This window comes from Pseudonaja textilis, chromosome 3 (genome assembly GCF_049901715.1).
Source record: "Pseudonaja textilis isolate UNSWEBS1 chromosome 3, rPseTex1.2, whole genome shotgun sequence".
Classification (NCBI taxonomy): Eukaryota; Metazoa; Chordata; class Lepidosauria; order Squamata; family Elapidae; genus Pseudonaja; species Pseudonaja textilis.
This window is the reverse complement of record NC_141992.1, coordinates 66,463,248-66,486,904: the sequence shown is the minus strand read 5'-3', so window position 1 is coordinate 66,486,904 and position 23,657 is coordinate 66,463,248. Positions and strand designations below refer to the sequence as shown.

Genomic DNA, 23,657 nt, shown 5'->3' with positions numbered 1-23,657 from the left:
TCTCTGCTAGAATTTGACTGGAGTGAATTATTTGGTTAATTTATTACTGATGTTAAGGAATACTGTATCCATGACAGTACTGTGATCAACTGTTACTACTCCATTATCAAAAAAGATGAGATTGCTTGGCATGGTGTTGTTTTGTTAAGATTTATATCGACTTTGGTGAAACGATGCATTATTTACTGAATCTCCAAACTGAATTCTTAATATAGCAGTCCTCAGTTTACAATTGGGACCATAAGTACTGTCACTAAGCAAACTATAAGTTAGACACATCACATGATCATGCTGCTTAACGTCACTAATTCCAGCAATCCCAGTTGCCAGTCAAGTGAATCACTGCAGATTGCTAAATGAGGACATTATGTGGTTGCCTTTTTTGGCCTTCTGCTGGCCTCCCCATCAACTTTGCTGGTAAGATGGTTGCAAATATGGGGACTTCGAGACCATTATTAAGTAGAAGGACCAGTCATTGCTAGTACTGTTCAGCACTGTCAGAAGGTCCACCTGTAATCTGTTCCACATCCTATTATCAGTTCCCACCCCCATCTCTACCCTAAGAATGTGTCACCTAGATCCTGTGCATGAAGTGTTGCTCGCCCGTCAAACATCTCCAGTTGTGTAGCCCAGTTCCTAAGAGGCCACAGACTAGTACTAGTCCACGACCTGCTCTCAAGTATTGATTTTCAATTTTAAAAATATGTTAAAGATAGCATATTTATAAGCTGATTTTTGATTTTCACAAAGATGCTGTTCCATTTCTATTTTTCTGAGTCTGGCCAAAAACCTGAAATTATCTAGTAGTCAAATCCATCCATTCCTCCTGGGATTGTACTTTAAATTTCATCATCCGTGCCATTGTGAATGATAAAGTTTGTTTTGGGAACCAGAAGTTGAACTCCATCTGTTCAGCCCTCATTTATTATACTTTTTTGGTACAATAATTTGAAATTTAAACAAAAGAAACTGCAAAGATTTAGTGTTCTACAAATGCACTTTCATAAATATAATTAATGGAATTATTTCACAAGTTTCTTTTTCCTCTCCTGCAAAATAAAAATCTTGTTTTTCAGAGAAAAGGCTGGGTAACATTTATGGTACATTTTGATATATTTAGAAAATACTTATTACTAAAATTATAAATTTTTCTATTCTGTGAAACACCAATAGAAAATACTATTTTATTCTATTATTTCTGTTACTTTTTATAAAAATTCAGCAGACAACATAGCTACTAATTCTAACTTGTAATGTTTTTTGGGGAGTGGGGTGTTACTGGAATTAATTGGAAGATTTTGATAGATCAGTATTCTGAACCCAAGTATTCAGATACAGTTTTATTCTCACAAACTTTTAAAAACAAATATCAAGCAGTATGTTTGTCCAATGATATTAAATATTAAAAATACATGGACTATTTCCTTTTTTGGAAGGGCAGCCCCTCTTTTGGGGGGAGGGGTAATTGCCATCAGATTTCCAACATATAGGGGGAAAAAAACTTCCCTGGACATAAATTATGAATATGCCAGATATTTTTGTGGTAACCAGACAGACTTAAACAATGATACTAAATGAAAATATAAATGGAAAGTAGTGAGGTAGCTTTGTACAAATCATTAACACCAATACACACGCACTTTAGTACAAATCAAGTGTATATTTATGATTTTTTATTATCAAAGTCTTGTAAAACAATTTCAGAAACTGTACATAAACATGGCACAGACTGTAGCCTACTTTGTTTTTTTACCTGCACAAAAGTATATGCCCCCAAAACTTCCAGAACTAAAAGAATAGATTGCCCATATATTTTGCATAACATAAAATTACTGTGTCAAAGATTACTACTTCAGTGACTGCAACACAAATGAGTTAGTTTATACAACTTGAGATCAAATACATTATCAAGTAGACTTGTTTTAAAATCATTATGAAGTTCCATTTAAAATGCATTACCCTTTTTTGTTGTTGTAGAGTTTTAATACTCAAAAATGAAATGCAGCTTCTAAAAAACTACACAAGATTATCTCTGTCTCTTCTGCAGAATACAGAAATGTTCTTTTTTTTTTTTTAACCTCAAGACATCCAAATTGTGGAAAATCAAACACCCCACCTGAGAAGGATTGAGACTCGAAGTCTACCTTACACTGGGCATCAAAAGACTAATGCATTTCAACCGTGTCAAAGCCAAACAAATCCACAACAAAAAGAATCAGCCACAGGGCTAGAAATATTATCTACCTCTATCAGATTTCTTCCCAGATGAAGCTAATATTAGTTTCTCTCTCTCTACACTGAGGGCCCTTAGTGGGCCACCATGCTGTAGACGATCAGGATGTTCTTGCCACAGTTAACATGCAGCCAGTTCATTCCCTATTTTGCTCTATTATTGTAAATAATCAAACTCTAGAAACACTATTGTAGGTGAGCTGGTTTACTAAAAAGATCATACAACACAAACAGTCCATGCCTGTCAAAGATGCATGCAGCTTTTTGCTCAAAAAGGAAAAAAGCAGCACCAAGCTAGTAAGGACTGCTGGGCTACTCAATTCAATTTAGCCAATAACAAGAATGGAAACCCAGATACCACTTTCTCTAAAACTTTTGATGTAATTATTTAATATTAGGCGCTTTACAACCATGTATAGTTACAGCTGTATACATCTAGTTTGGAAGGTTAAACAAGTACAGCATAAAGGAATCACACAGGAATGACACTGATGCACGTGGCCAATTGTTCTCGTGGGAAAGGCAACATTCAGTCACTCATATCCATATCCTCTTCATGATGATCGTCTCCATTGACCTTGGACTCTCTTGGTTCACCACCCCCTTTCTCCGGGGACTCTTTAAGCTTTGGGGAAGTGGCATCAGCGGCTTTTTCTTCCTTTTTCTCCTTTTCACTATCATAGCCTTGTTCCTCTTCGTCATAATCCCTTGTGACCTGCTTTGCCAAGATAAAACATAAAATAGACCACATAAGACATGTTTCAAATGAAACCTCTGGAATTCAAATCAACCAGGAGAAATATATTTAAGCATACTTTGACATCTTTGTCACTTTCTGATTTCCTCTCTCGCTCTTTCTCTTTGTCTTTGCTTTTTTTCTTTTTACTTGTTGATCTTTCACGCTCATCCCTGCTTCTCTCCTTATCTTTATCTTTTTTCTTCTCTTTCTTATGCCTGAAAGGAAAACAAACACACACCTGAGAATGAGAATACACGCTGTTTTAACTAAAATGTTCTATGGGCAAGTTACCCACAAGTCTCCGGCACGAAAGCTGTTTAACAATATGAGAAGTGCAGAGAAGCTAATATGTCTTACTATTCACAAATCATTAAATTATGCCTTTCTTCAATAGTGGGCTTCACATTTTTTAGCAAGGGGCTCTCTGCCCTAATGACTGGCTGGCTGGGTGTGGCTGGGTGGTCATGTGACTGGGTGGGTGTGGCCAACTCAACATTGCTTCTTTGCCCTAATTACCTAAAAAAAGATAATATACCAAAAAGTTGTTTATTATTTCATTTAATACTTAAAAGACTGGGTGAAACCAGGCATAATAGCAGTGACTGTGAGAGGGATCTTGGAGTCTTAGTGGAGTTTCTGTTGAGTTACACGATTCTTATTATCTGGGAATTAATCCCCTTGGAGGCTAGTGGCTAGGTTATCTGATTTTTTTTTCAATGGCTCTCCCTCCCCAAGCTAACACTTGACACTTTTACAAGATGTGAAATGCTCTTGGCTGAACACCCAGAAAGGAAAAAAAGCCTCGAAAAGGTGTTGGTTGATTATTCTGTTCTTTCTGAGGTTATTGGGAGCTCCCCGAACCATGCAAAGTCTTAGCTAGGGGCTCTCCCGAGTCCCTGCGAGCCCCCAGCAGCCCACCCCTGCTACTGATGTCAATTTACTGAATACCTTCAAAATTACTTCACATTTCCTAAAATGAAGTAAGATTCTAATGCCAGTAAATATTAACCATGTTGACAAATATGGCCAAAACAAGATCTAAGGCATTTCCTACAACAGGAGAACTGAGAAAGAAAGAAAAAAAAATCAAGTCAGTAGATTTGTTAAATGACAAACCTTTTTGGTGAAGGGGATCTAGACACTTTTCTCTTAGGTGACCTGGGCTTTTTAGGTGATCTGGAGCCACTTCTGCTTCTTCTGCGACGTCTTTCTCTGTAACAAGAGTGTCTCCCAATCAAACTTTTTCTTGCATTCATTAACGTCCCCATGTATATTTAGTATATAAGTATATTTAAACAAGAAAAAATATTTTAATGGCTTCAGCATTTCTCTGTAGCAGACAAAAGCATAAATACAACACAGAAGTCTAAATTAAATCAGTCTTTCTGCGGTCCTGTTTAGGATGGCAACACCTAGTGACCTCAATGTTTCTAATGCAGAACATGCGTGCATGCATCTGCCCACACCCACCAATCTTCAATCAATAATTGTTTGCTGGATAAACTATCCTGAGGTGTGCATGTACAGAATGAGATCTCTGTTTCTAGCAACCCACATTTTGTTTAGCCTGAAAAATTAAAGGGCAAGAGTTTGCATAAAAGGAGTAACTTCCCTATTCCTCATGACCCACATGGAGATCAAGATATCTATAATGCATGAATTTACTTCCAACCAATAAATGACTTCAGCATGCTGGTTCACTAGCACCTCATAGAAACGCTGATAGGTTAACAGCGAGAATTTTATCTCAGTGTTTGGATCTAAAGCAGCACAATTCATTAAAATGCTTTTAGTGTAGTATGAAAGGGCCCTCGTTCAAATACTGAAGGGTTCCTAGAAGTCAGAATAGTAGACCATTTTGACAGCCTTCAAGAGAAATGTAGGATTACACCAAACCTGCTTGCGCTTCTGGATCGCCTGGCAGTGCTGTAGCTTTTGGGTGGAGTTTTAGACCGTTTCTTCTCCTTTTCTTCTTTCTTTTTGTCTCTAAAAGAGGAAGAAATGATGAGCTGTTTTTGTTTCATGTATCCTCTATTCACTCACTCACTCACTCACTCACACACATACAAACACAGAGGCAGGCATTCATTCTCAATGTAACCAAGATGGGTGAATGGATGGATGAATGTATGTGTGTGTGTATCTCTATCCATCCATCCTGGTTACAGGCTAGAATTAATGTCAATGTTTAGTTGATCCAGCAGAAACTTCTGATAGTAGCATCCAGAAGAAAGGTTTGCCTTACTCTTCCTACCACTGATCTCTACCTCATGTTTGGAGTAATCTTTAAAACTGGAAGAAAAAAAAAACCTTTGGTGAAAGTTATCACCTCTCTCCATTCCATAGATGGAGCTTTTTGCTGGATCAAAGAGTTTTTTTTTATCAGGCAAGAATGGAAACTGGTTACAAATCATGTTTCCAATATTTTTGTAGCTAACAGAATGATTTCCTCCAATGCAAAACAGAATTTCAGGATTTTGTGAAGTTTTCAAGCACCTGGTTTTGGAAGTGCTCCTAGATCTTCTAGTACGTTCTCTGGAGTGAGATCGCCGCCGTCGAGGACTTTTAGATCTTCTTCTGCTCCTTGACTTTGAATGTGACCGTCTTCTGGATCGACTTCGTGACCGTCTATTAAGCAAACCATTAATCAAATAAAAATGACACATCAGATCAGATTATAAGAGATACTATATGAAGTATCAAATAAAAGTTATGCTTAGTGACTGAGCAAACATGGACTAGATATATCATCAGTAGGGGACTTTATTATTTGCTATGAAGGATTAAAAGTCTTCAGACATTTAATGAACAGTAAATGAATTGTTCATACTTTCTTGCAATCTGACAAACTGAGGGTATCTTTGCATGGTGAAAAGTTATCATTTCATTACAGTATTAGGCCCTGGTGATGTCCGTTTGTCTCACTGTATTATACTGCTTGAGATAATCTCTGCGTGCTAGCAGAAATACAACATACAGAAATGGAAAATGTTTGTATTGTCTGATTTGGACCTTAAATCCATGATAAGAATTTTCTCAATAATAAAGACAAAATCAGGAACTTAAATACATTTTGAAAGACATGAAACACAAGAAACCTATTGTTCAAAAACAAGAAAAATTATCAACCACCTACAGGAATTCCTTATTTCCTATGCAATACTATCTACTCATTACACTCATTCCAATGACTTCATATTCAGCTCATGTGTTTTAAAAAACTAATCAGTGTTTTAGAAATGATTTGTAAGTATTACTCAACTAATCAGCTAATGAAAAATGGATGCATTCTCTGATTCAACACTATGGCTGTAGTATCATACAGTTATTGAAAAATAAGTCCTAAATCAATTCATTTAATACAAATTATTTCTGAATCATTTTTTCCAGATTATACTGTTTAATGTTTACCATTTCCATATTATATAGTAACTACAGTCTTATCCACCAAACTCAGTAAGCAGCCAGGTGAGCCATTGTTGTGAACCCTTACCTATGCCTGGAAGAAGAAGGTGTTCTTCTCCGCCTTGAACGCGACCGGGATCTCGAATGCCTTCTTTTATCATCCTTTTTATCTGGAATCAGAACATCGAAAGTGTCCATTACAGAACCATCGGGAGAAATTAGGCGAATGCTTTTAAAGTTATTTTTTAAATACATAAACAGTAGCTGAAGGAGTTTTTATGTCTCAAAAGCAGTTTTCTGCTATTTCTATCAATTACGTAAAGCAGGGACTTCAAAGTTGACAGCTTTAAAACTTATGGACTTCAACTCCCAGAATTCTTCCTCCAGTCATGTTAGATCAGGAACTCTGGGAGTTGGAGTCCACAAGCCTTAAAGTTGCCAAGTTTGAAGACCCTTGGTGTAAAGGGTCAATTACATTTTTCAAGTAACTACGGACATTTTATTCATATTCCTACAGATAAATAGATGTGGGATGTATTATATAGGATGAAGTATTGATCAGGATAACATCTGAACAAACCTAAGAAATATAAAAGGAGTTCTTTGGTTCAGATAAAAAAATAAGTCCAGCATCTCATCAATATACAAGACTTACTGATTATGATTCTTAATCAGTAAGAATAATTTCTTCCTAAATGTTTGCTCGTATAAGTTTCTACCGATATCTATCGAGTTTTTTCTGGACCACACAGTATCACAGCGATTTTCTGCAAGGCAAAATTACTCAGGTGACATTTTAGATCAGGGGTCGCCAACCGTTTGGACCTCAGGGACCACCAAACTCATAATTTTAGATCCCAGGGACCACTAACTGGTTCTGTGGGCATGGCCTAATTTGTGGGTATGGCTTGGTGGTCATGTGACTGGCTGGGCATGGCTTGTATGTAAATATTAAAAATACTTATATAAATATTGAATTTTTTATAAAAAAAAAAGAACAACTTTTACCCAAAATCAGGCAAAGTAGGCAGGCAGATTGAGTTGCTCACAGAATCAGATTTATTCAGAAATCTATCTATCTGCCATTAGCTAGCTCAGTCTGTCACATAAAATTTGCTTGCAAGCAAACTCACAAAATTAACTCACAACACATCATGTACGTAAATATTGGAAGTTTTATTTAAAAAAGCAACTTTTATCCAAAATCAGGCAAAGCAGGAAGATTGAGTTGGTCACAGAATCATTCATTGATCTATCTATCTGCCATCGGCGAGGTCAGTCTCTCAAATTTCGTTGCCTTGAGTCTGCACTGAATTTGCTTGCAAGCAAACCTTCAATCCTAAGGGAGGTTTGGCTGTGCTTACTAGAAAGCAAGAAATCCAACCATTTCCTTCTTCCTAGCTAATCTAAATCTCCCGGCACAGCAGAACAGATGATGGTTGGAAAAAGGAAAAATAGCAATTTAGCAGGCAAGTTTGCCGGGCAAGGAGTGAGTGGGCGGTGAGGGTTCCCGCAGGCCATGTGGGCTGAGCAGCCTTGTGTTTCTGCGCAGCCTGGATTAATTGCTTTCGGGGGGGGGGTGCTGTGGGGGTGAGATTTCTCTGTTGCCCACCAAAAAATCTTCACGGCCCACCAGCTGGTGACCGCTGTTTTAGATGGCTTTACCTGGCTCTATAGCAGCAGAAATCAGGGACTGTGCTTCTCGTACTCGTTTCATGGCTTCTTCTATTTCTTTACTGGAGGTATCTGTTTTCAGACTTGGTGAAACAAGGCCTGCAGCTACATGATTGAGCCTGAAACAAATTAAAAAAATATAGACAAATTGAATTGTAAAGCCCATATAAAACAGAATACACACTTAACTAACTCTTGCTATCCATGAGAAAAATAATCGCAACAATCTCCTTTTGTAAGGCATTCAGTAAAAAAGACTTTTGGTCGCTTACAGTGGCATTTTGGAGTATGATACTAGGAATTTTTATTAAGTATTTTATTGTTTTATTTATGTAAGCTGCCTGGAGTTTGGAGGCTGAAAAATTGGCCCATTTCAGCACTTCCGGAAGTGCCGAAACAGGCCTGTTTTTGGCCTCCAAAGGCTGCAGAGTTTTCCTTTGAACCCCCGGGAGGGCAAAAACGGCCTCTCCTGGGCTCCAGAGGCCTTCTGGAGGCTGAAAACAGGCATTTCCAGCCTCCCAAGGCTGCAGAGGCTTCCCTCGAGCTTCCGGGAGGGTGAAAAATGCCTCAAATGGGCCGAAAATCAGCTGGGAGGCGTGCGCATGCACAGTGCAGATAAGTTTGGCTGAGGCTCGTGTGCCCACACAAATGGCTCTGCGTGCCACCTGTGGCACGCACGCCATAGCTTTACCATCACAGGCCTAGTGTATCCGTTTTACTAAACTATCCCACTGTCTAGAATATTCTTGTCCTTTAATATGCAATACTTAGGCAATTATTTTTTCCACGATACCAAAAAATGAACTTACTTGAAATTAACAGGGACCCTCCAGGTTCTGCTCTTTAAAGAGTACAGGAAGTCCTTGACTTAAATGGACTTGACAGTTCATTTAGTGACTGTTCAAAGTTACAAACAGCACTGAAAAAAAGTGACTTATGGCCATTTTTCAAAGTTACGGCCTTTGCAGCATCCCCCCATGATCATGTGATCAAAATTCAGTTCCTTGGCAACTGGTTCATATTTATGACAGCTGCAGTGTCCTGGGGTCACGTGATCCGCTTTTGCGACCTTCTGACAAGCAAAATCAAAGGGGAAGCCAGATTTACTTCAGCTGTTACTAATTTAACAACTGCAATGATTCACTTAACAACTGTGGCAAGAAAGGTCTTAACCAATATCTCACTTAGGAACAGAAACGTTGGGCTCAGTTGTGGTCGTAAGTCAAGGACTCCCTGTACTAGAAATCAGTGGAGACCTCATTTGAATAGGAGATTGGGAAGAACATTCCAGTCCAGGCCACAATTTCCCAACTGCACTGACACATATAAAACAAAAAGATCATGGGTTTGTTCTCTTTTGCAATAAACTCCCTAACTAGAACACTCCAGGAAAAATCTGGGTGTTAGTTACTATACAGTGTAGCTGTGTGTGTGTTATTCTTCACCACTCTCACTACGTCTCCCTGTGTGCGCTCATTCTGCTAATGGGGAATTACCTTAACAAGAGTCACAGGAGAAAGGCCACTCTTGTAATACAACAAAAGTCTTGGCAATTTTAACCTACGTTTTGAATTGTTATTGAACTTTTATATACACCTGCAATTTCACAGCCAAGACATAATCAAACAATATAAATAGATGTAAAATGTCATGAAACATAAATAATTGGCAATACAGCACTTAATTTGACTAAATATTTAAAATATTCTTAGTTAATGGGCCTACAAAACTGAGATCTTCTAAACTTCCGATTTCTCAACTGCTTATTTGCCATCCCTGCCATCAGTAAATTAGATCTGCACTCAGTGTGTATGCCATGAGTGTTGTGGAGACTACCAAAGAGAAGAAAACATTTTACTACTGCTGAAATGATGTCCCATAATTCAAAGGGAAAATAAAATGCATCCAGGGGGAAATCCTGCTTAGAAGATCCGAGGGTGCTGTCTCAGCACTGCCCGTCTCCTCTTCTTATAAAAATAAGGAAGTCAATTAAGCATGTTAAAATAGTCTTCATAGAGCCATCTCCTTGCTTTGAGAGCAAAGTGGAAGAGCAGCCCAAAAAACTGCTTCCCTAAGCCCATGTGGTGACAGGCAGTCCTTGACTTATAACCATTCATTTACTGTTCGTTTGAAATTACAACGGCACTGAAAACAGTAACTTGTGACCATTTCTTACACTTACGACCGTTGCAGCATTCCCATGGTCACGTGATCCAAATTTGGAGGCTTGGCAACTGGCATGTATTTGTGACAGTTGCAGAGTCCCAGGGTTGTAGGATCAGATTTGCTGATCTTCTGACAAGCAAAGTGAATGAGGAAGGCACGTTCATTTGACAACTGTGTTACTAACTCAACAACTGAAGCAATTCACTTAACCCCTGTGGCAATAAAGGGCATGAAACGAAGCAAAATTCACTTAACAAGTGTCTTGCTTAGCGGCCAAAATTTTGAGGACTACCTGTAACATACAAATCTAGGAAAAAGCCCTGTTTCTTATTCACCCAAAAGGCAATCCTTTCAAAGATGACTCCTTAGCAAAACCAATTGTGCTATATAGTGCAATTCTAAAAATTGATACTTACTTTGGATCTACTGTGCTCATAAGTTTTAACAGTTGATCTGCTGCAAGAGACTGCAAAGAAAAATGACCAAAAATTGCTGTTCATATCAATATTTGGAAAAAATTATACCCAAATGGCTTTAAATCTAACCAGTTAAACAACACAAGTTACCATAAGTTTCAGGGCATATCTACCTTAGTGTACATTTGAGAATACTATGTGTACTCAGATCCAGACTATTTTTATTTCTGATAGTTATTCATGTCAGTATTTGCAAGAGATTTTATGTTTAAAATTACACAAGAGTCCTTGATCATTTGAGGTTTCTCAATTGGAGTTGTCAATTTACAAAATGACTACAATGAGAAATATATCCAGAATCCAAGAGTCAATGGACAAATACAATTAAGACTGCATTTGAGTCAAAATTGTTATATATAACTTTATACATACATACATACGTACCTTTTATAGCTTATATAACTTCTACAGTTATAAAACTGGTATTATCCAAGTATGAACTCTGATGATGCTATTAAAGAAATTCTAAAGAGTATGAGTTCTTATTGATGGCATGGAATATTGCCATTACCCAACAATTCACCAAATCTGTTCCAAAGGAATCCCTAATCTTTTGAATCAGATGTGAGAGATAGGGGAGGATGCTGAAAGAATTTATTTCCCTGTGTTGTTTCATTAACATTATATTTAACCGATAAAGCAAAATAATTCAAAAAGAAAAGTCCAATTTGTGGCTAATTGTAATGCAGTGTAAACTGTAATGCAAGTAAATATGTCACCATGAGAGAAAGTTTTCTCTACATTGAGATTTAGCTGTTTGGCTTTCCTCCAATATTATTCTAATCTCATATTGGATCAGTATATAATTTGCTGTGTTAAATACTCAATCATACATCACAATCCTCCAATACTCAGATGAACTCACTTGCTTCTTGTTGATGTGGAAAACCAGAGACAATAAAAACAACCTCATGGAATTTAGTTTAGTTTACTTTATTGTCATTGCAACAAAATCAAATACCATCTTCAGTGCACATCATGACCATGACCATGAAAATAAACACAATAAAATAAACTGCCCTGGGATAGAAGCGGTTTTTCAGCCTATTTGTCCTTGTTTTTATTATTCGGTACCACCTGCCAGATGGTAATAGTTAAAATAAAGGGTGCCTAGGATGAGATGGATCTTTGAGAATGTTTTGAACTTTCTTAAGGCAGCTGAAGGTATAAAGCTCTTCCAAAGAGGGAAGAGGGCAACCAGTGATCTTCTGGGGAATGATGTTAACCCTCTGGAGTGCTTTCCTGTCTGCCACTGTGCAATTGGCAAACCATACAGATGTGCTAAGTTAAGATACTCTCTATGGTGCAGCGGTAGAAGGTCACCAGCAATTTTTCATTCAGTTGTTGCTTTCTGAGAAGTCTCAGGTAGTATAATCTCTGCTGGGCCCTTTTGACCAGTCCTGCAATATGAGCACCCCAGGTCAGGTGCTCTTTTATGGTAACACCCAGAAACTTAAAACTGGCAACTTGCTCCACTCAGTCTCCATTGATAAGCAAGGGCTGGATTCCACAATAAAAATTACATGAGTCTTGAATGTTAAAATTGACAATTTTCTAGAGATAGGTTTATACTTAAAAGCAATATACCTGAGAGTTTAAGTTTGTCCCAGGGAGACCCAGAGCAGCTAGAGCTGGATCTAGAGTTGGAGCTCCTAAAGCAGCCAGAGGAACAGCACCGATCTGTAAGAATGAAAATTAGTACAATCCATGCATTTCTCATAAGGAAAATACAAATATAGCACACACTAATTGTTCTACCATTTTCCAAATCTCTGGAAAACAGGAACAACTTATAACTTTTTAAAGTTCTGAAACACTGACATTGTTACTTGAATGTATGAAGCTATTTTAGACCAAATTTTAGACCAAATTATTCATCTAACTGGGTATCAGCTCTTGTGAATCCAATGCAGAGGCTTCCTATTCCAGTGAAACAGGAACTTCTAGTGACTAAACATGGGTTGTTTGACTAAATGATGTGCTCTTAGGTCAACTCTTAGCAATTGTTCATAGTAATCCAGTTTTCATGCAAGAATATTTATCATCATTTACTAACCAATTTTAAAAAACAAACTTTAGAGAACTGAATGTGGACTTATTCATGCCAGTAGGAAATATGAATTACCCATTTTTAATTTTCTAATTTTTACGATATGCACCCAAATTAAGACTCTCAAATCCCATTAATGAAATAGTAATTACACATTCAAAACTATTTCATTTATACTAAACTAGTTGCATCTCAGAAGAAGCATTTCTCTTCTCTCTTCTAAACTGCCACTCTCCATTCTGAATGGCAGAAAATGAAAAGGATTAGAAACAAGATCTTCTAAGGTATTTCACAGGATCTGCATGCAGTACTTCTACTAGCCTCTGACTTATCTACTGTGACTTTGTAAATTTGCAACTATAGACCATTTAGGGAAATTCACATTCTTGCTACTAAGTATTGATTCTCACTTGTATCCCAACCAGTGTTTTCTTAAACTATATTTCTGGATATTGGAAAGGAAGAATAATACTCTCATTATCTCTTATACAATTCTTTATTCATCATTTTAGAAATCTTGATCCAAGTCCCTCACTTCTGTTCTAAGGCAAACATGAAAGCAATCACTCTTAGGCTAAATAGAGGTGAGCTTTCTAGAAAGTTAGCCACATCACACACCATCAAGAGGACCGACATTAAACTAAAAAGGTTGCATCTCTGGAAGTCCCAAGAAAGTACTTGCCTGAACCCTACAAACATAACTCTCCTCTGTGATTTTACAAGGGGGAGCAGTGAGTAACCGAGAAATAGTTTTTAAATGACTCGATTGCTAAAAAAGCATTCTTTCATTAAAAAAAAAAAATTAAGTGTCGTAGAAGCCAGGTAGGACGTATAAGCGCTGCAAGCATTAAGCTGTATGAAAATATAGCAATTCTTTTTGCGTCTTGCAACAGAGGCTCATCCCTGACTATAGAAATGGCTGAATATCATTTCTGGCCACAATCTTCCATAAGTTTTCATTTCCAATGTTGCTTTATTTTTATTTTTTTAAATAGCAGTGAATTAGGTGTCAACCCAGTGAGCTGAAGGGAGAATGGGATCCAGTCTAGGAAATCAATTACTTTGGGGCCAATTCTTTTTCACTATAATTCTGCTGCAAACATTACAATAACATTGTATAAGCATACCTCCCATAGACAAAGAAATATAATGTTGCTGTACTTTATGCAAATCTACTTACCTGAGAAAGTGGGTTAGGTGTAGGCAGGAGTCCACCCCCCGGCAGAAGGCCTGCCACAGCATTAGCTGGTGCCAGGAGAGATAAAGCCTTAGTCTCATCAGGAATAACTCCTGCAGAGAGACAACTTTGCATTAGAAGTTACTCATCAATTTATCTTTTTTTAAAAAAAAATCCACACACAAATACACCCAGAAAATGTCTCCCTGAAACACCATCTGAGTTTGCTGAAAGTACTTATGTTGGCTATAATACAATGTTTGCTTTCTTAATAATTTATCATTAACTTGTTTGTCAGAATGAAACTTCAATGTGTGAAAATTTGTTCCTTTTTCTCTACAAAAGGTTAAGTTCTAGAATAAAAAATAGCACAATACACACTACTTTTTTGTTAACACTGCCAAGATTTCATCACCTGTACTCGATTTTTAAGTCATGAACCAAACGTAAGCAAGCACAGTCGGTTCTCCAGGGGTGTGCTCTCAACTTTCAAAAGCTGTTTTATGAACAACGACTCGTGTCGGCTGCTTCACTATAAAGCACACAGAAAAATCAAGATACACAAGACAAAAAAAGGTTGATTTAGGGGTTAATAATATGGCACAGTTCACTATGATTTCTTTTACACCTACCATACAATTTTGTAAAACTTAAGAGAAGGTAAGAAAAAGTGTAGGGCTTTTGCTGACTTCTCATTTGGATCTGAAGGTCTCCACAAAGGTCCAAATGTAGGTTCTGCATGTGTGTCCACATGTATGTGTTTATGTGAACACCTAAAATGTGACACATTCTTACCTGTGCAGTAAAATACATGTTCCACTCTGTGTCATGGTTACTGTACCAAGAATGCTGCTGAGTATTGCCCTTTCAGAAGAAACTTCTGATTTGCAGCTTGTGGTCTGCTAAGCGTCTATTTTTACTGCCTATCCCCGAACAAAGAATAACCTTCAAAAGGCTCAACATGAGACAAACAGTAATGTTGATTCTTGTTATTTTAACCAACAGCAAAAGCCCTAGACATATGGATTAATCTGTTAATGTGCCCAAGCCCCCAACGTGAGAGAGTTCAATAAAATAACTGTACTATATATTTGCAAATACCAGAACCATTTCTGCAAGACATATTAAAAAAAACTGCATCTCATCATAAAACATACAATATGTACAGGGCACTTAAGAGAAACTGGATAAGCTGCAGAAGAAAACTGTTGGGTGGTATTTTCAGCAGGGCCTGGTATATAGTTCAGGCTGAACCAGGGAAAAGAACTGTAAAACACAACAACAAAAAAGAAAAACCACTGTTAAATAAAGGTAATGGTTCCTTCCACCTATACTGAGAAGTGCCGATAATATAAACAAACGTATAATACACAGCACTGTTATCTTTCTTCTGTCACTGAGCTGTCATAATTTCAATACCAAAAGTTATGGTGGGAAAAGGGGGGGGGAGAAAGGTCATTTAGATACAGGGCATTAATGCATCAATATAAACATATCTACTGAGATTATGGGATAAATTTGCATGCAAATTATGTCTCAGAGGATATTATTTATGTTTACACACAATTAGTGCAACTATAACATTTCTGGCATCTAGCTAAAACTCCTCGAGACATCTCGCAGAAGATCTGCATCCATTAAGTAGTCATGCATCTGATCCTCTCATTTTGTTTTTAGAAAAAAAGTTATTCAGAAATAAGACTACGATTTAAAAAAAACAATGAGGCCCCTCACCAGTTAATTTTCATGCGTCAAGAGTTTTTTTACTGCTGCTTTGTTAGAACCATGACATACTGCATGAATGTGTAGAAATGAAGAAAAAGAAACAGACAAAAGAAACAAACATTAACCAAAGAACCTACACAAACCCACCCAAAGTCACTGTTTTAATATCTGCATTGCTTCCAAATCCTTCCATTTCATCACGAAGATTATAGTACTATGCCTTACCGTGAACTTTGTGTTATGTCTAAACACAAAGCAACAATCAACACCAAGATGTATGAACACACTAAGAACAGAAATGCAACTTGATACTAGGGAATATATGATCAGTACAATGCATATTGTAATATTTGTAGAGAGATAATATCAGAAGCTATTGCCACAATAGTAAAGGGAAAGATTTCAATTCAGCAGTGTTTAAGCATATGCCTCAATGCAATTGAACAATTTCACTGATCTTGAAATGTTTTTTTTTCTCAGCAATGCTTTAGCACTAGCAAAAATGGGGTCTTGTGAAAAGAAGAATTGAAGAGTGATACCCATATTCTTCCACTATATAAGGACCATTTGCAAGAACAAAGTAGAGACCAAGTTCATAGGAAAAAATCATGGGTCTGTTATGCTGATAAACCACTTGTCATATCCTGCCAACTACAAAATGGTGCAGATCCTAAAAACCCAATGTGAGTTCTTGATAGGTAACAACTACTCAAATTGCATTAAACAAACCTCAGAAAAAATTCAGAAAACTCATCTTTTTGACCGGTATTGCAGCATGAGATTTATCAGTCATCTATCTTTCTAGAAGAGTTTAAAATCTTGTTTATAAAGAGAAAAAAATATGCTGTATTAAAACCATTCAAGCTCTTAAGGAGAGAGACTATTCTTAAACACTAACTTGCAGATATACTGGAGGCTATTGGTTCAGTTAATTAGAGCCAAGGTGAACACGACAGCGGCATTCCTTCCCCAATCACATAAAAAGGTGTATAATCCATGTTTAGTAATAAAAGGAATACAAAGAGGCAAGGGCCCTGAAACCTACCCCAGGCCTGCTGCTTATTTCACCACAGTAGCTTTCTGCGGATGCTGGCAGAGTTGCAGCATTGGAGCTCATAAAGAAAAAACAAAGGGAGACAGACTGCAAGGAGGTTAAATTGCAGGCACAGGAAGGCGGCTATACACTTCACCCTTTTGCCCACCCTTCCTCTTTCTATGAAACAGGGACCAAACCATATTTAAAAACACAGCTACTGTCGCATCTAGCTTGGCCCTAATATAGACAGCAATTATGTAAAACTCAGGCATAGATATATCTGACGTTGTCAGAATTACATGTTAAGAAATAGTATTTTAAAGTATTCTATTCTATCCAGCCAAGTTAAACTAACGAGGATGAAACTTTGTTATTAATTATAGTTTCAGTTTTGAATATCCTAACATTAATTAATTAGACCTGCCTGTTGCATATTCTTCTACCTTATTAAGGAGTAGAATGAGGCACTACATATAAAAACATAGACTACAATTCAGCAGTTAGTCTGTGTAAATCCACTGATTTTAATGAGATGTAATCTTTGTATGCAGCAGTGCAGCTTTAAGTGAAGTAATTTACTGTAATCCAACTAAAATGAGTACTAGTTTATCAGTTAATAGTGCCTTTGAAAGAGTTGTGGTGAAATCTATTGAGGTTCAAAGAACTCATTAGAAGAGCAGTCTTCTTGACAAGAGTTTTAGTTATAGTTCCAACCTGCTCATTGTTTTTCAAATTACTGTAACACCCTAAAAATGTAAGAAAAAGAAGAGAGAGAAAAATGTTGTTAACAAGTGAGTGATTTACACCGGGAAAACACTTGGGGACTTGAATGCTTGCTGGCCTTTAGTTAATGTCTAGAATCCCCTGTAGCTGCAGAGGACCCCACTGTTTCAGTCATCTTGGAAGGGCTTTTGCATTTGCCTTCTCCACTATAAAAATCACACACACAAATAAGAGAGAAGAGTTTATTATTTTAGAGAAATTCTAGAATATATAGCAAGGTTGAATAAGAAAATGTGGAATAAGATCTAACACCCAGTGCCCATTTAGCACCTTTGCAGATGTTTTCTGACTAACAGAGATCTCAAACCCTTGGTGTACCAGAATTTATACTGAGGGTAACTGCTTTTCAGTTGTTAACTAAAACAAGCAGAACATTGCCTTGTAATAAGTGAATTAGTATTCACGAATTCTCCATGAGGGAGAATGAACCATGTGATAACAGATGCCAGGTAACTTAAAGCAACATTGCTTGTCTATATATCCTGTTTCTCCAACAATACGGCCTCCCCAAATAGGAAGTACCAGCATGTTTTACAGGCATGAAATGAAATTAAGCCCCTCCCCCCAAATTAAGGCCTATATTAAAACATGCGAAATGGGGGGGAAATGGGGGGGGGAGGGCTTGCTGTTAGGAAGTACTTTTGTTGCACACCCGGACATGGTGCTGCCTGCGTTGACCCTGATACAAAGTGCCCCACCAACGCCCAGGTCAACATCCAAGCTGTCGCCGCCCACCCTAAGATGCAAGGGGGGGAATTAAGCCACCCCTGAAAAGGGGGCTCGAAAAAAAATAAGACCCGGCCTTATTATATGAGAAACACGGTATATTTCATTTTATTAAAAGATAGCTTAAAAAAATGTATCGAAGCAGTCTGGTAAAAATAAATCAAATAATGCTGTGTGAATATAAAATTATTCTAAAAACTGATGGGCAAGCTCCAGTAAGTGTTGAATCGGTATTTTCTGTCTGTTGTATAGAAATCAAAGATGAGGGTATACCAAGGGTTTTAAAACTGCAAAAAGCTTGGCTATTTTATATGCTAAACTTCATGCTATTCAACTACATCAGGATTTAATACCAGAGGTCTACGGCTTCATAGATCTTTAAACAATTCACAAACCTTCTGCGTAGGGTACGACTATCAATGCACGGTCAACGAATACAGTATTTGTCAGGTGCTGAGCCACAACTGCCGAGTCAGGTTCTTGGAACTTTACAAAACACACACGGGAAGAAACAGGCAAAGGAGAGTCACTGAAAAAGAAAAACAGAATACAAACATCAGATGTAACATCAACAAAAATTAAGGTTTTATTTGACTTATGGAACTACTGTATATACAAAAGTATTGGGCACGGACCCTACAGTTTTTCCAAAAATTCTTACTGTTTTTTATGTTATAGAACAGGGAAAATTATTTAAGACATGCCTGGAGAAGAATCATATTTAGACTTAATTTCAATTAAACTTAAATAAGTCTAAATAATATTAATATACACCTACCCTTTGAAATTTATGAAGGGAGAGTAACCCTATAATGGTTCACTCAGCCATATACTTTTACTGAAAACTGGGAAGATGTAATAAACATTTTTGATGGGATGTCACAGGCAATAATTTGAATTTTTCTTCATTGAAAAAGAAATCTTCCCTCAGGCAACATGTCTTAAAGAAATATGTGAAAAGTGTTTCATATACACTTCATATGCACGATGGTATTTTACTTTTCCAGTCACAAAGAAATTCAGGGCTAAACTGTAGGGTTCTTTATGTTTTTTTCCTGCATTTAGCCTGGCTAGGGAATGGCTACAAGAAAACAAGCTAGAGAGCACCAAGAATCCAATGGTTTAGCATTGCACCAAATAAAATATTAAGTGAGGTAGCATGATTAGTGTTGGATTAGAGTTCAGAAGAACCAGATGCTAATTTACCATTAGCCACAGAAGCTCACCAGGCTCTTTGGGTTACACACACTCTCAGTCAATCTACCACTCAGATTCTTTTTCCGGAGAAAAATAGGACAGAATATTATATGAACTGTCTTAAATTGCTGAACTAAAGAAGAGCTATAAATCAAATAAATAAACAATACAGATCTGTAGCTATATCCATAGATACCCAGACAGAATTATGTCACTTATGGTGAAAACTCAACAACCAATCCTCTTCCAGAGAAAATTGTTTTACTTCCCAACTTCTTGTTTCAGGGTAGCTAGTATAATTTAACATTACATTAGACCAAGTTATGCTTTAAGTACTGATGCTATGCAGATATTTTCTGAAATGTAACCCTGTAATAGTTGGGTAGCTTCCATATTTCAATAATATCCCATAATTACAATTTGAAGGGCGTCTTTCATGCAGAAAATCTGAATATTAAGAAGGGACTTCTTTCCTGTTGTGTTGAAAAAAACACGTGGAAGCATCTTTTTTTCCTTACCTGGACCTCCCCAAACTATGCTTCAGCATAAATTCCAAAGTATGCTATACTGTACTGGCTAGGGATCATGGGAGTCTCATTCCCACAGATCTAAAGGCCACCAGATTGTTAACAGCCATTCTAGAATATGCTTTTGGATTACAGTATATGGGACACAGGCCAAGCCTGCTCTGTTCTCTTAGTGCCAGGAGTAAATGGAGTCAAGTTCTTGGAGCTTTACTGAAGGCCAGCGTCTTCCTCTCTCCAATGGAAGAAGGAAGGCAAGAAAGATGGGTGAGGGCTATGGCAGATGTCATGCAGGGACATGCTTGGCTTAGGCAAGAAGAGACAAGTATCAAGAAAATTGGGGAGTGGTTGGGCTAGTAGATTATGTTGCCTTGGCATCTACTTGAGATGCAGTATCTTGCTTCCTCACACTGTCTAGATTTTGTTCTGTCTGAAACCTGAACAAAAAACAACAACACTGTAGATACATTATTTCACTCTTCTCTGGCTAACCTGAACAGTTCAGCATTACTTCTACTATAGTAACCTACTACAATGGTGCCCTCTGATGAGCTTGGCTGTTTTCTTGCAGATGTTTTATTTACCCAAATAGGTTAACACCATCAGTGCTAAGCTTTCAACCCTGAACTAGAAATATTCTCTTTTATTGTCACTACAGATAGTCCTCGACCACAACTGAGCCCAAAATTTCTGTTGTTAAGGGAGACCTTTGTTAAGTGACTTTCGTCCCATTTTACCACCTTTCTTGCCACAGTTAAGTCAATCCCTGCAGTTGATAAATTAATATAAGTTAATAACCTGGTTAAGTGAATCTGGTTACCCCATTGACCTCGCTTCTCAGAATGTCTCAAAAAATGATCACATGACCCTGGGACACTGCAATGGTCCTAAATATGAACCAGTTGCCAAGCATCTGAATTTTGATCACATGATCATGGGGAATGCTACACTCTGAAAAGCAATCATGTCACTTTCTTCAGCGTGGTTGCAACTTGGAATGGTCACTAAATAAACTGTTGTAAGTTGAGGACTGTCTATATAGTAATCTGTTCTGGATTCATCATAAATCTATGTTCCTGTTCCCCCCCCTTTCCCCCCAAAAAAGCTCTCTTTCAGGCACCACAACCACAAATTCCCCAACATCCACCCAACAAAGAGGGATATATGACCAGGAGCATTTTTCTCCACTTTGGTTACTTTTGTTGGGATTACTTTTGGGTTACTTTTGTTGTTATCAGTTCAAAATTCAAATCATGGGTTATCATTCTGTCTAGTTTGAAATCAACAATACTGGCTTATTCTTAAGCCCCAAACACTCCTCGAAATATAACATAGACACTTAATACATTTAACCTGAAAATTACAAAAAAAAAAAAACCCCAAACCCAACCCTACAAGTGCTATTATGGCGGCAATATATATATAAAATATTTTATATATATATATAAAATAATATCAACTTTGTGTTATATTTAACCAGCCACAGGAAACAACGACCAGGATTAGACCACACATCTTAGCTCTTCGTCCTCTTACAAGGAGGAATTCGTTTGTTTCACGCAATACAACCCTTTCCCTAAAACCGATCCGCCTCACAACGTGGCTCTCCCACGGAAGCTGGCAGTTGAAAATCGCCTACACCCCCCCACTCTCCACCCCCAATCCACAAATAAAGGCGGTGCGCCCCCTCCGCCCGGCCGTCCCTGGCAGATCCCTTTTCCGCCTCCCGCCTTTCCTCCCTTCCCAGGTTGCGAAAGCAGACGAGGGCGGCGAGCCAAAGAAAGGCCGCCCCAGCGCCGGAAGCTCCAAGATGGAGCGGATGGCAAGCGAGGAAGCGACCGCGTGATCCGCTTTTAGCTTTCGGAAGCGGCAACCACCGCCTCAAGCAGCCAAGCTCGGCGATTTCCGCCCTGTCCTGCGGCCCTCATCCTCGCCCGGTCCCACCCCGGCCGATCAAGGGCCTAATAATAATACTCGAGCGATGGTTTCGCGGAGGCCGCGGCCTTTAAAAACTCGACCATCCGTCTCTCTCTCTCTTTCTCTCTCTCTCTCTCTCGAAACGGAACTTACTCGGGAGGGAAGAGGCGCAATTCTTCGATCTTGCCCAGGAAGCCGAAGAGAGTCCGCATCTGTTCCGAGCTAGCACTCGGGGAGACGTTGGTGACCTGAATCACATCGGTGCCGCTGCTTGAAGCCATCGCGCTGCCTCCTGCTCCGGCACTTACAAACGCATCGAGGGGCGACGAGTTAAGGGCCCTGGGGAATCGGGAGACGCCTCCGTCGTATGTCCCTCGGCGCTTCCCGTCGCTTTAATCGCAAGGGAAGGGGAAAAAAAAAAGGCCCTCGCGCGCGGAGTAACGGCCACCAAACGATCGTTTCGCTGCCAGACTCCCTGGGCCGCAATATCCCAAGCTCCTCAGCGCCTCTCTCCGAACGACGCAAGAACCTCTCGGTCTGCGCCTGCTCACAACCTCCGGGTGAAACGGGACACGCATAACTTGCGTGTGCGCATGCTCACTTGAGATGCCTTGCGCGCATGTGCAGGCGGCGCTAAAGGCCTTTTCCTATTTCCGTAGCTGTTCGTGGTTGGGATTGATGCTTAAGTCCCGGAGATGGTTTTTTTTTTTGTCAAGGAATAACTGGACTTTCTGGTTTTTCTTTGAAGACGTTTTGCTTCTCATCCAAGAAGCTTTTTCAATTCTGACTGGATGATGGGGAATTTCGATCAGAGCTGAAGATGCTTCTTGGATGAGAAGTGAAACGTCTTCAAAGAAAAAAATCAGAAAATCCAGTTGTCTCTTGGGGGAAAAAAAGCACTTTCAGGACTACCATGACCTGGATAAATAGAATCTCTATTTTTAATTCTGAGCGATACGAGCGTATCAGCTTTCCATTTGAATCAAAGCGATTGATAAATTGCATGCATAAATCTATCTTATTAACCTCTTCACATTGTAATGAAACAGTGCTGACAGGGGCTCTACTTCTTGAGTGATTTAGCTGATGCATATACATGAGGGGTCCTTGATGCTAGTGCATCACTAGTACTGATGGTGTTGCCTAATTTGGGTAAGGAAATGTCTGTGAGAAAACCAAGCTCAGAGCACCAAGGATCCCTCATTTCAACCCTGAGCTTTAAGACTTGTGGACTTCAACTCCCATAATTCCTCCTCCAAGGAGCTCAGGGATTATGGCAGTTGAAGTCCACAAGTCTTAAAACTTGCCAAGTTTGAAGATCCTTGATGTATATAGCATGTTGAATCCCTACCACAGGAGAAGGCCAAAGCTCAGAGAGTGGAACTAAGTTCCCCTTTTCAAGCAGAAAGGAGTCTTTTGGCCATTAACCTAACTAAATGTGCAGTTTCTAAAACTGCAGAAATTATTATTTCTAAACAACCCATCTTTTAAAGAGGGGCTGCGGTATGATTTATTCATTAGGTCACTGTTAAAAATGCTGTTTCTTTTGTAATTTTATGTAAAATACTTGGCAAAGTTTTTCTATTAATTTTCTATTATGAAATTTTCACATGTTCCATTGTAAAATTTGACAAGTAAATTTTAAAGACAATTTATATTTATTTTGCAGAACTTAACAAAGCATTCTTTAAGAGCACATTGTTTAAGCACTACATCCTAGCTTTAAAGTAGAATTGAATATGCCATGTATGTTTGTTCTGGAAGTCACTAGATTGCAGAAGCTTAGCTGATATGTTCCACGGGTTCAGCTGGCGAAAGTGACATGAATTC

The 23,657-nt window shown here is 38.4% G+C and overlaps 1 protein-coding gene across 5 annotated transcripts; it reads right to left on the bottom strand.

Moving 5' to 3' along the window:
• Nucleotides 1–1,640: 1,640 nt before the first annotated feature.
• On the bottom strand, nucleotides 1,641–22,319 carry SRSF11 (serine and arginine rich splicing factor 11). Of its 5 annotated transcripts, none has more exons than XM_087930021.1 (12): nucleotides 21,981–22,319; nucleotides 18,585–18,718; nucleotides 13,923–14,032; nucleotides 12,280–12,372; nucleotides 10,633–10,682; nucleotides 8,042–8,169; nucleotides 6,465–6,546; nucleotides 5,468–5,599; nucleotides 4,868–4,957; nucleotides 4,088–4,183; nucleotides 3,048–3,186; nucleotides 1,641–2,950 (listed from the first exon to the last, which is right to left on the bottom strand). In XM_087930021.1, exons 1-12 carry the CDS (start codon nucleotides 22,106–22,108, stop codon nucleotides 2,762–2,764), a joined length of 1,371 nt encoding a protein of 456 aa, XP_087786147.1. In that variant the 5' UTR covers nucleotides 22,109–22,319; the 3' UTR covers nucleotides 1,641–2,761. The 5 variants fall into 5 exon arrangements, with proteins under 5 accessions (XP_087786147.1, XP_087786148.1, XP_087786149.1 ...); XM_087930022.1 differs by having other exon boundaries at nucleotides 1,641–2,947; XM_087930023.1 differs by lacking the exons at nucleotides 18,585–18,718; nucleotides 21,981–22,319 and adding exons at nucleotides 14,335–15,185; nucleotides 15,654–17,282.
• Nucleotides 22,320–23,657: the final 1,338 nt, after the last annotated feature.

Excerpts from the sequence above, each read along its gene's own strand:
- SRSF11 (XM_087930021.1), bottom strand. The coding sequence starts at position 22,108 with ATGGCTTCAAGCAGCGGCACCGATGTGATTCAGGTCACCAACGTCTCC. Across the intron at positions 5,600-6,464 it reads CCTTCTTCTTCCAGGCATAG|ACGGTCACGAAGTCGATCCA; the intron begins GTAAGGGTTCAC and ends TTTGCTTAATAG. Across the intron at positions 4,958-5,467 it reads AGGAGCACTTCCAAAACCAG|AGACAAAAAGAAAGAAGAAA; the intron begins GTGCTTGAAAAC and ends TTCCTCTTTTAG.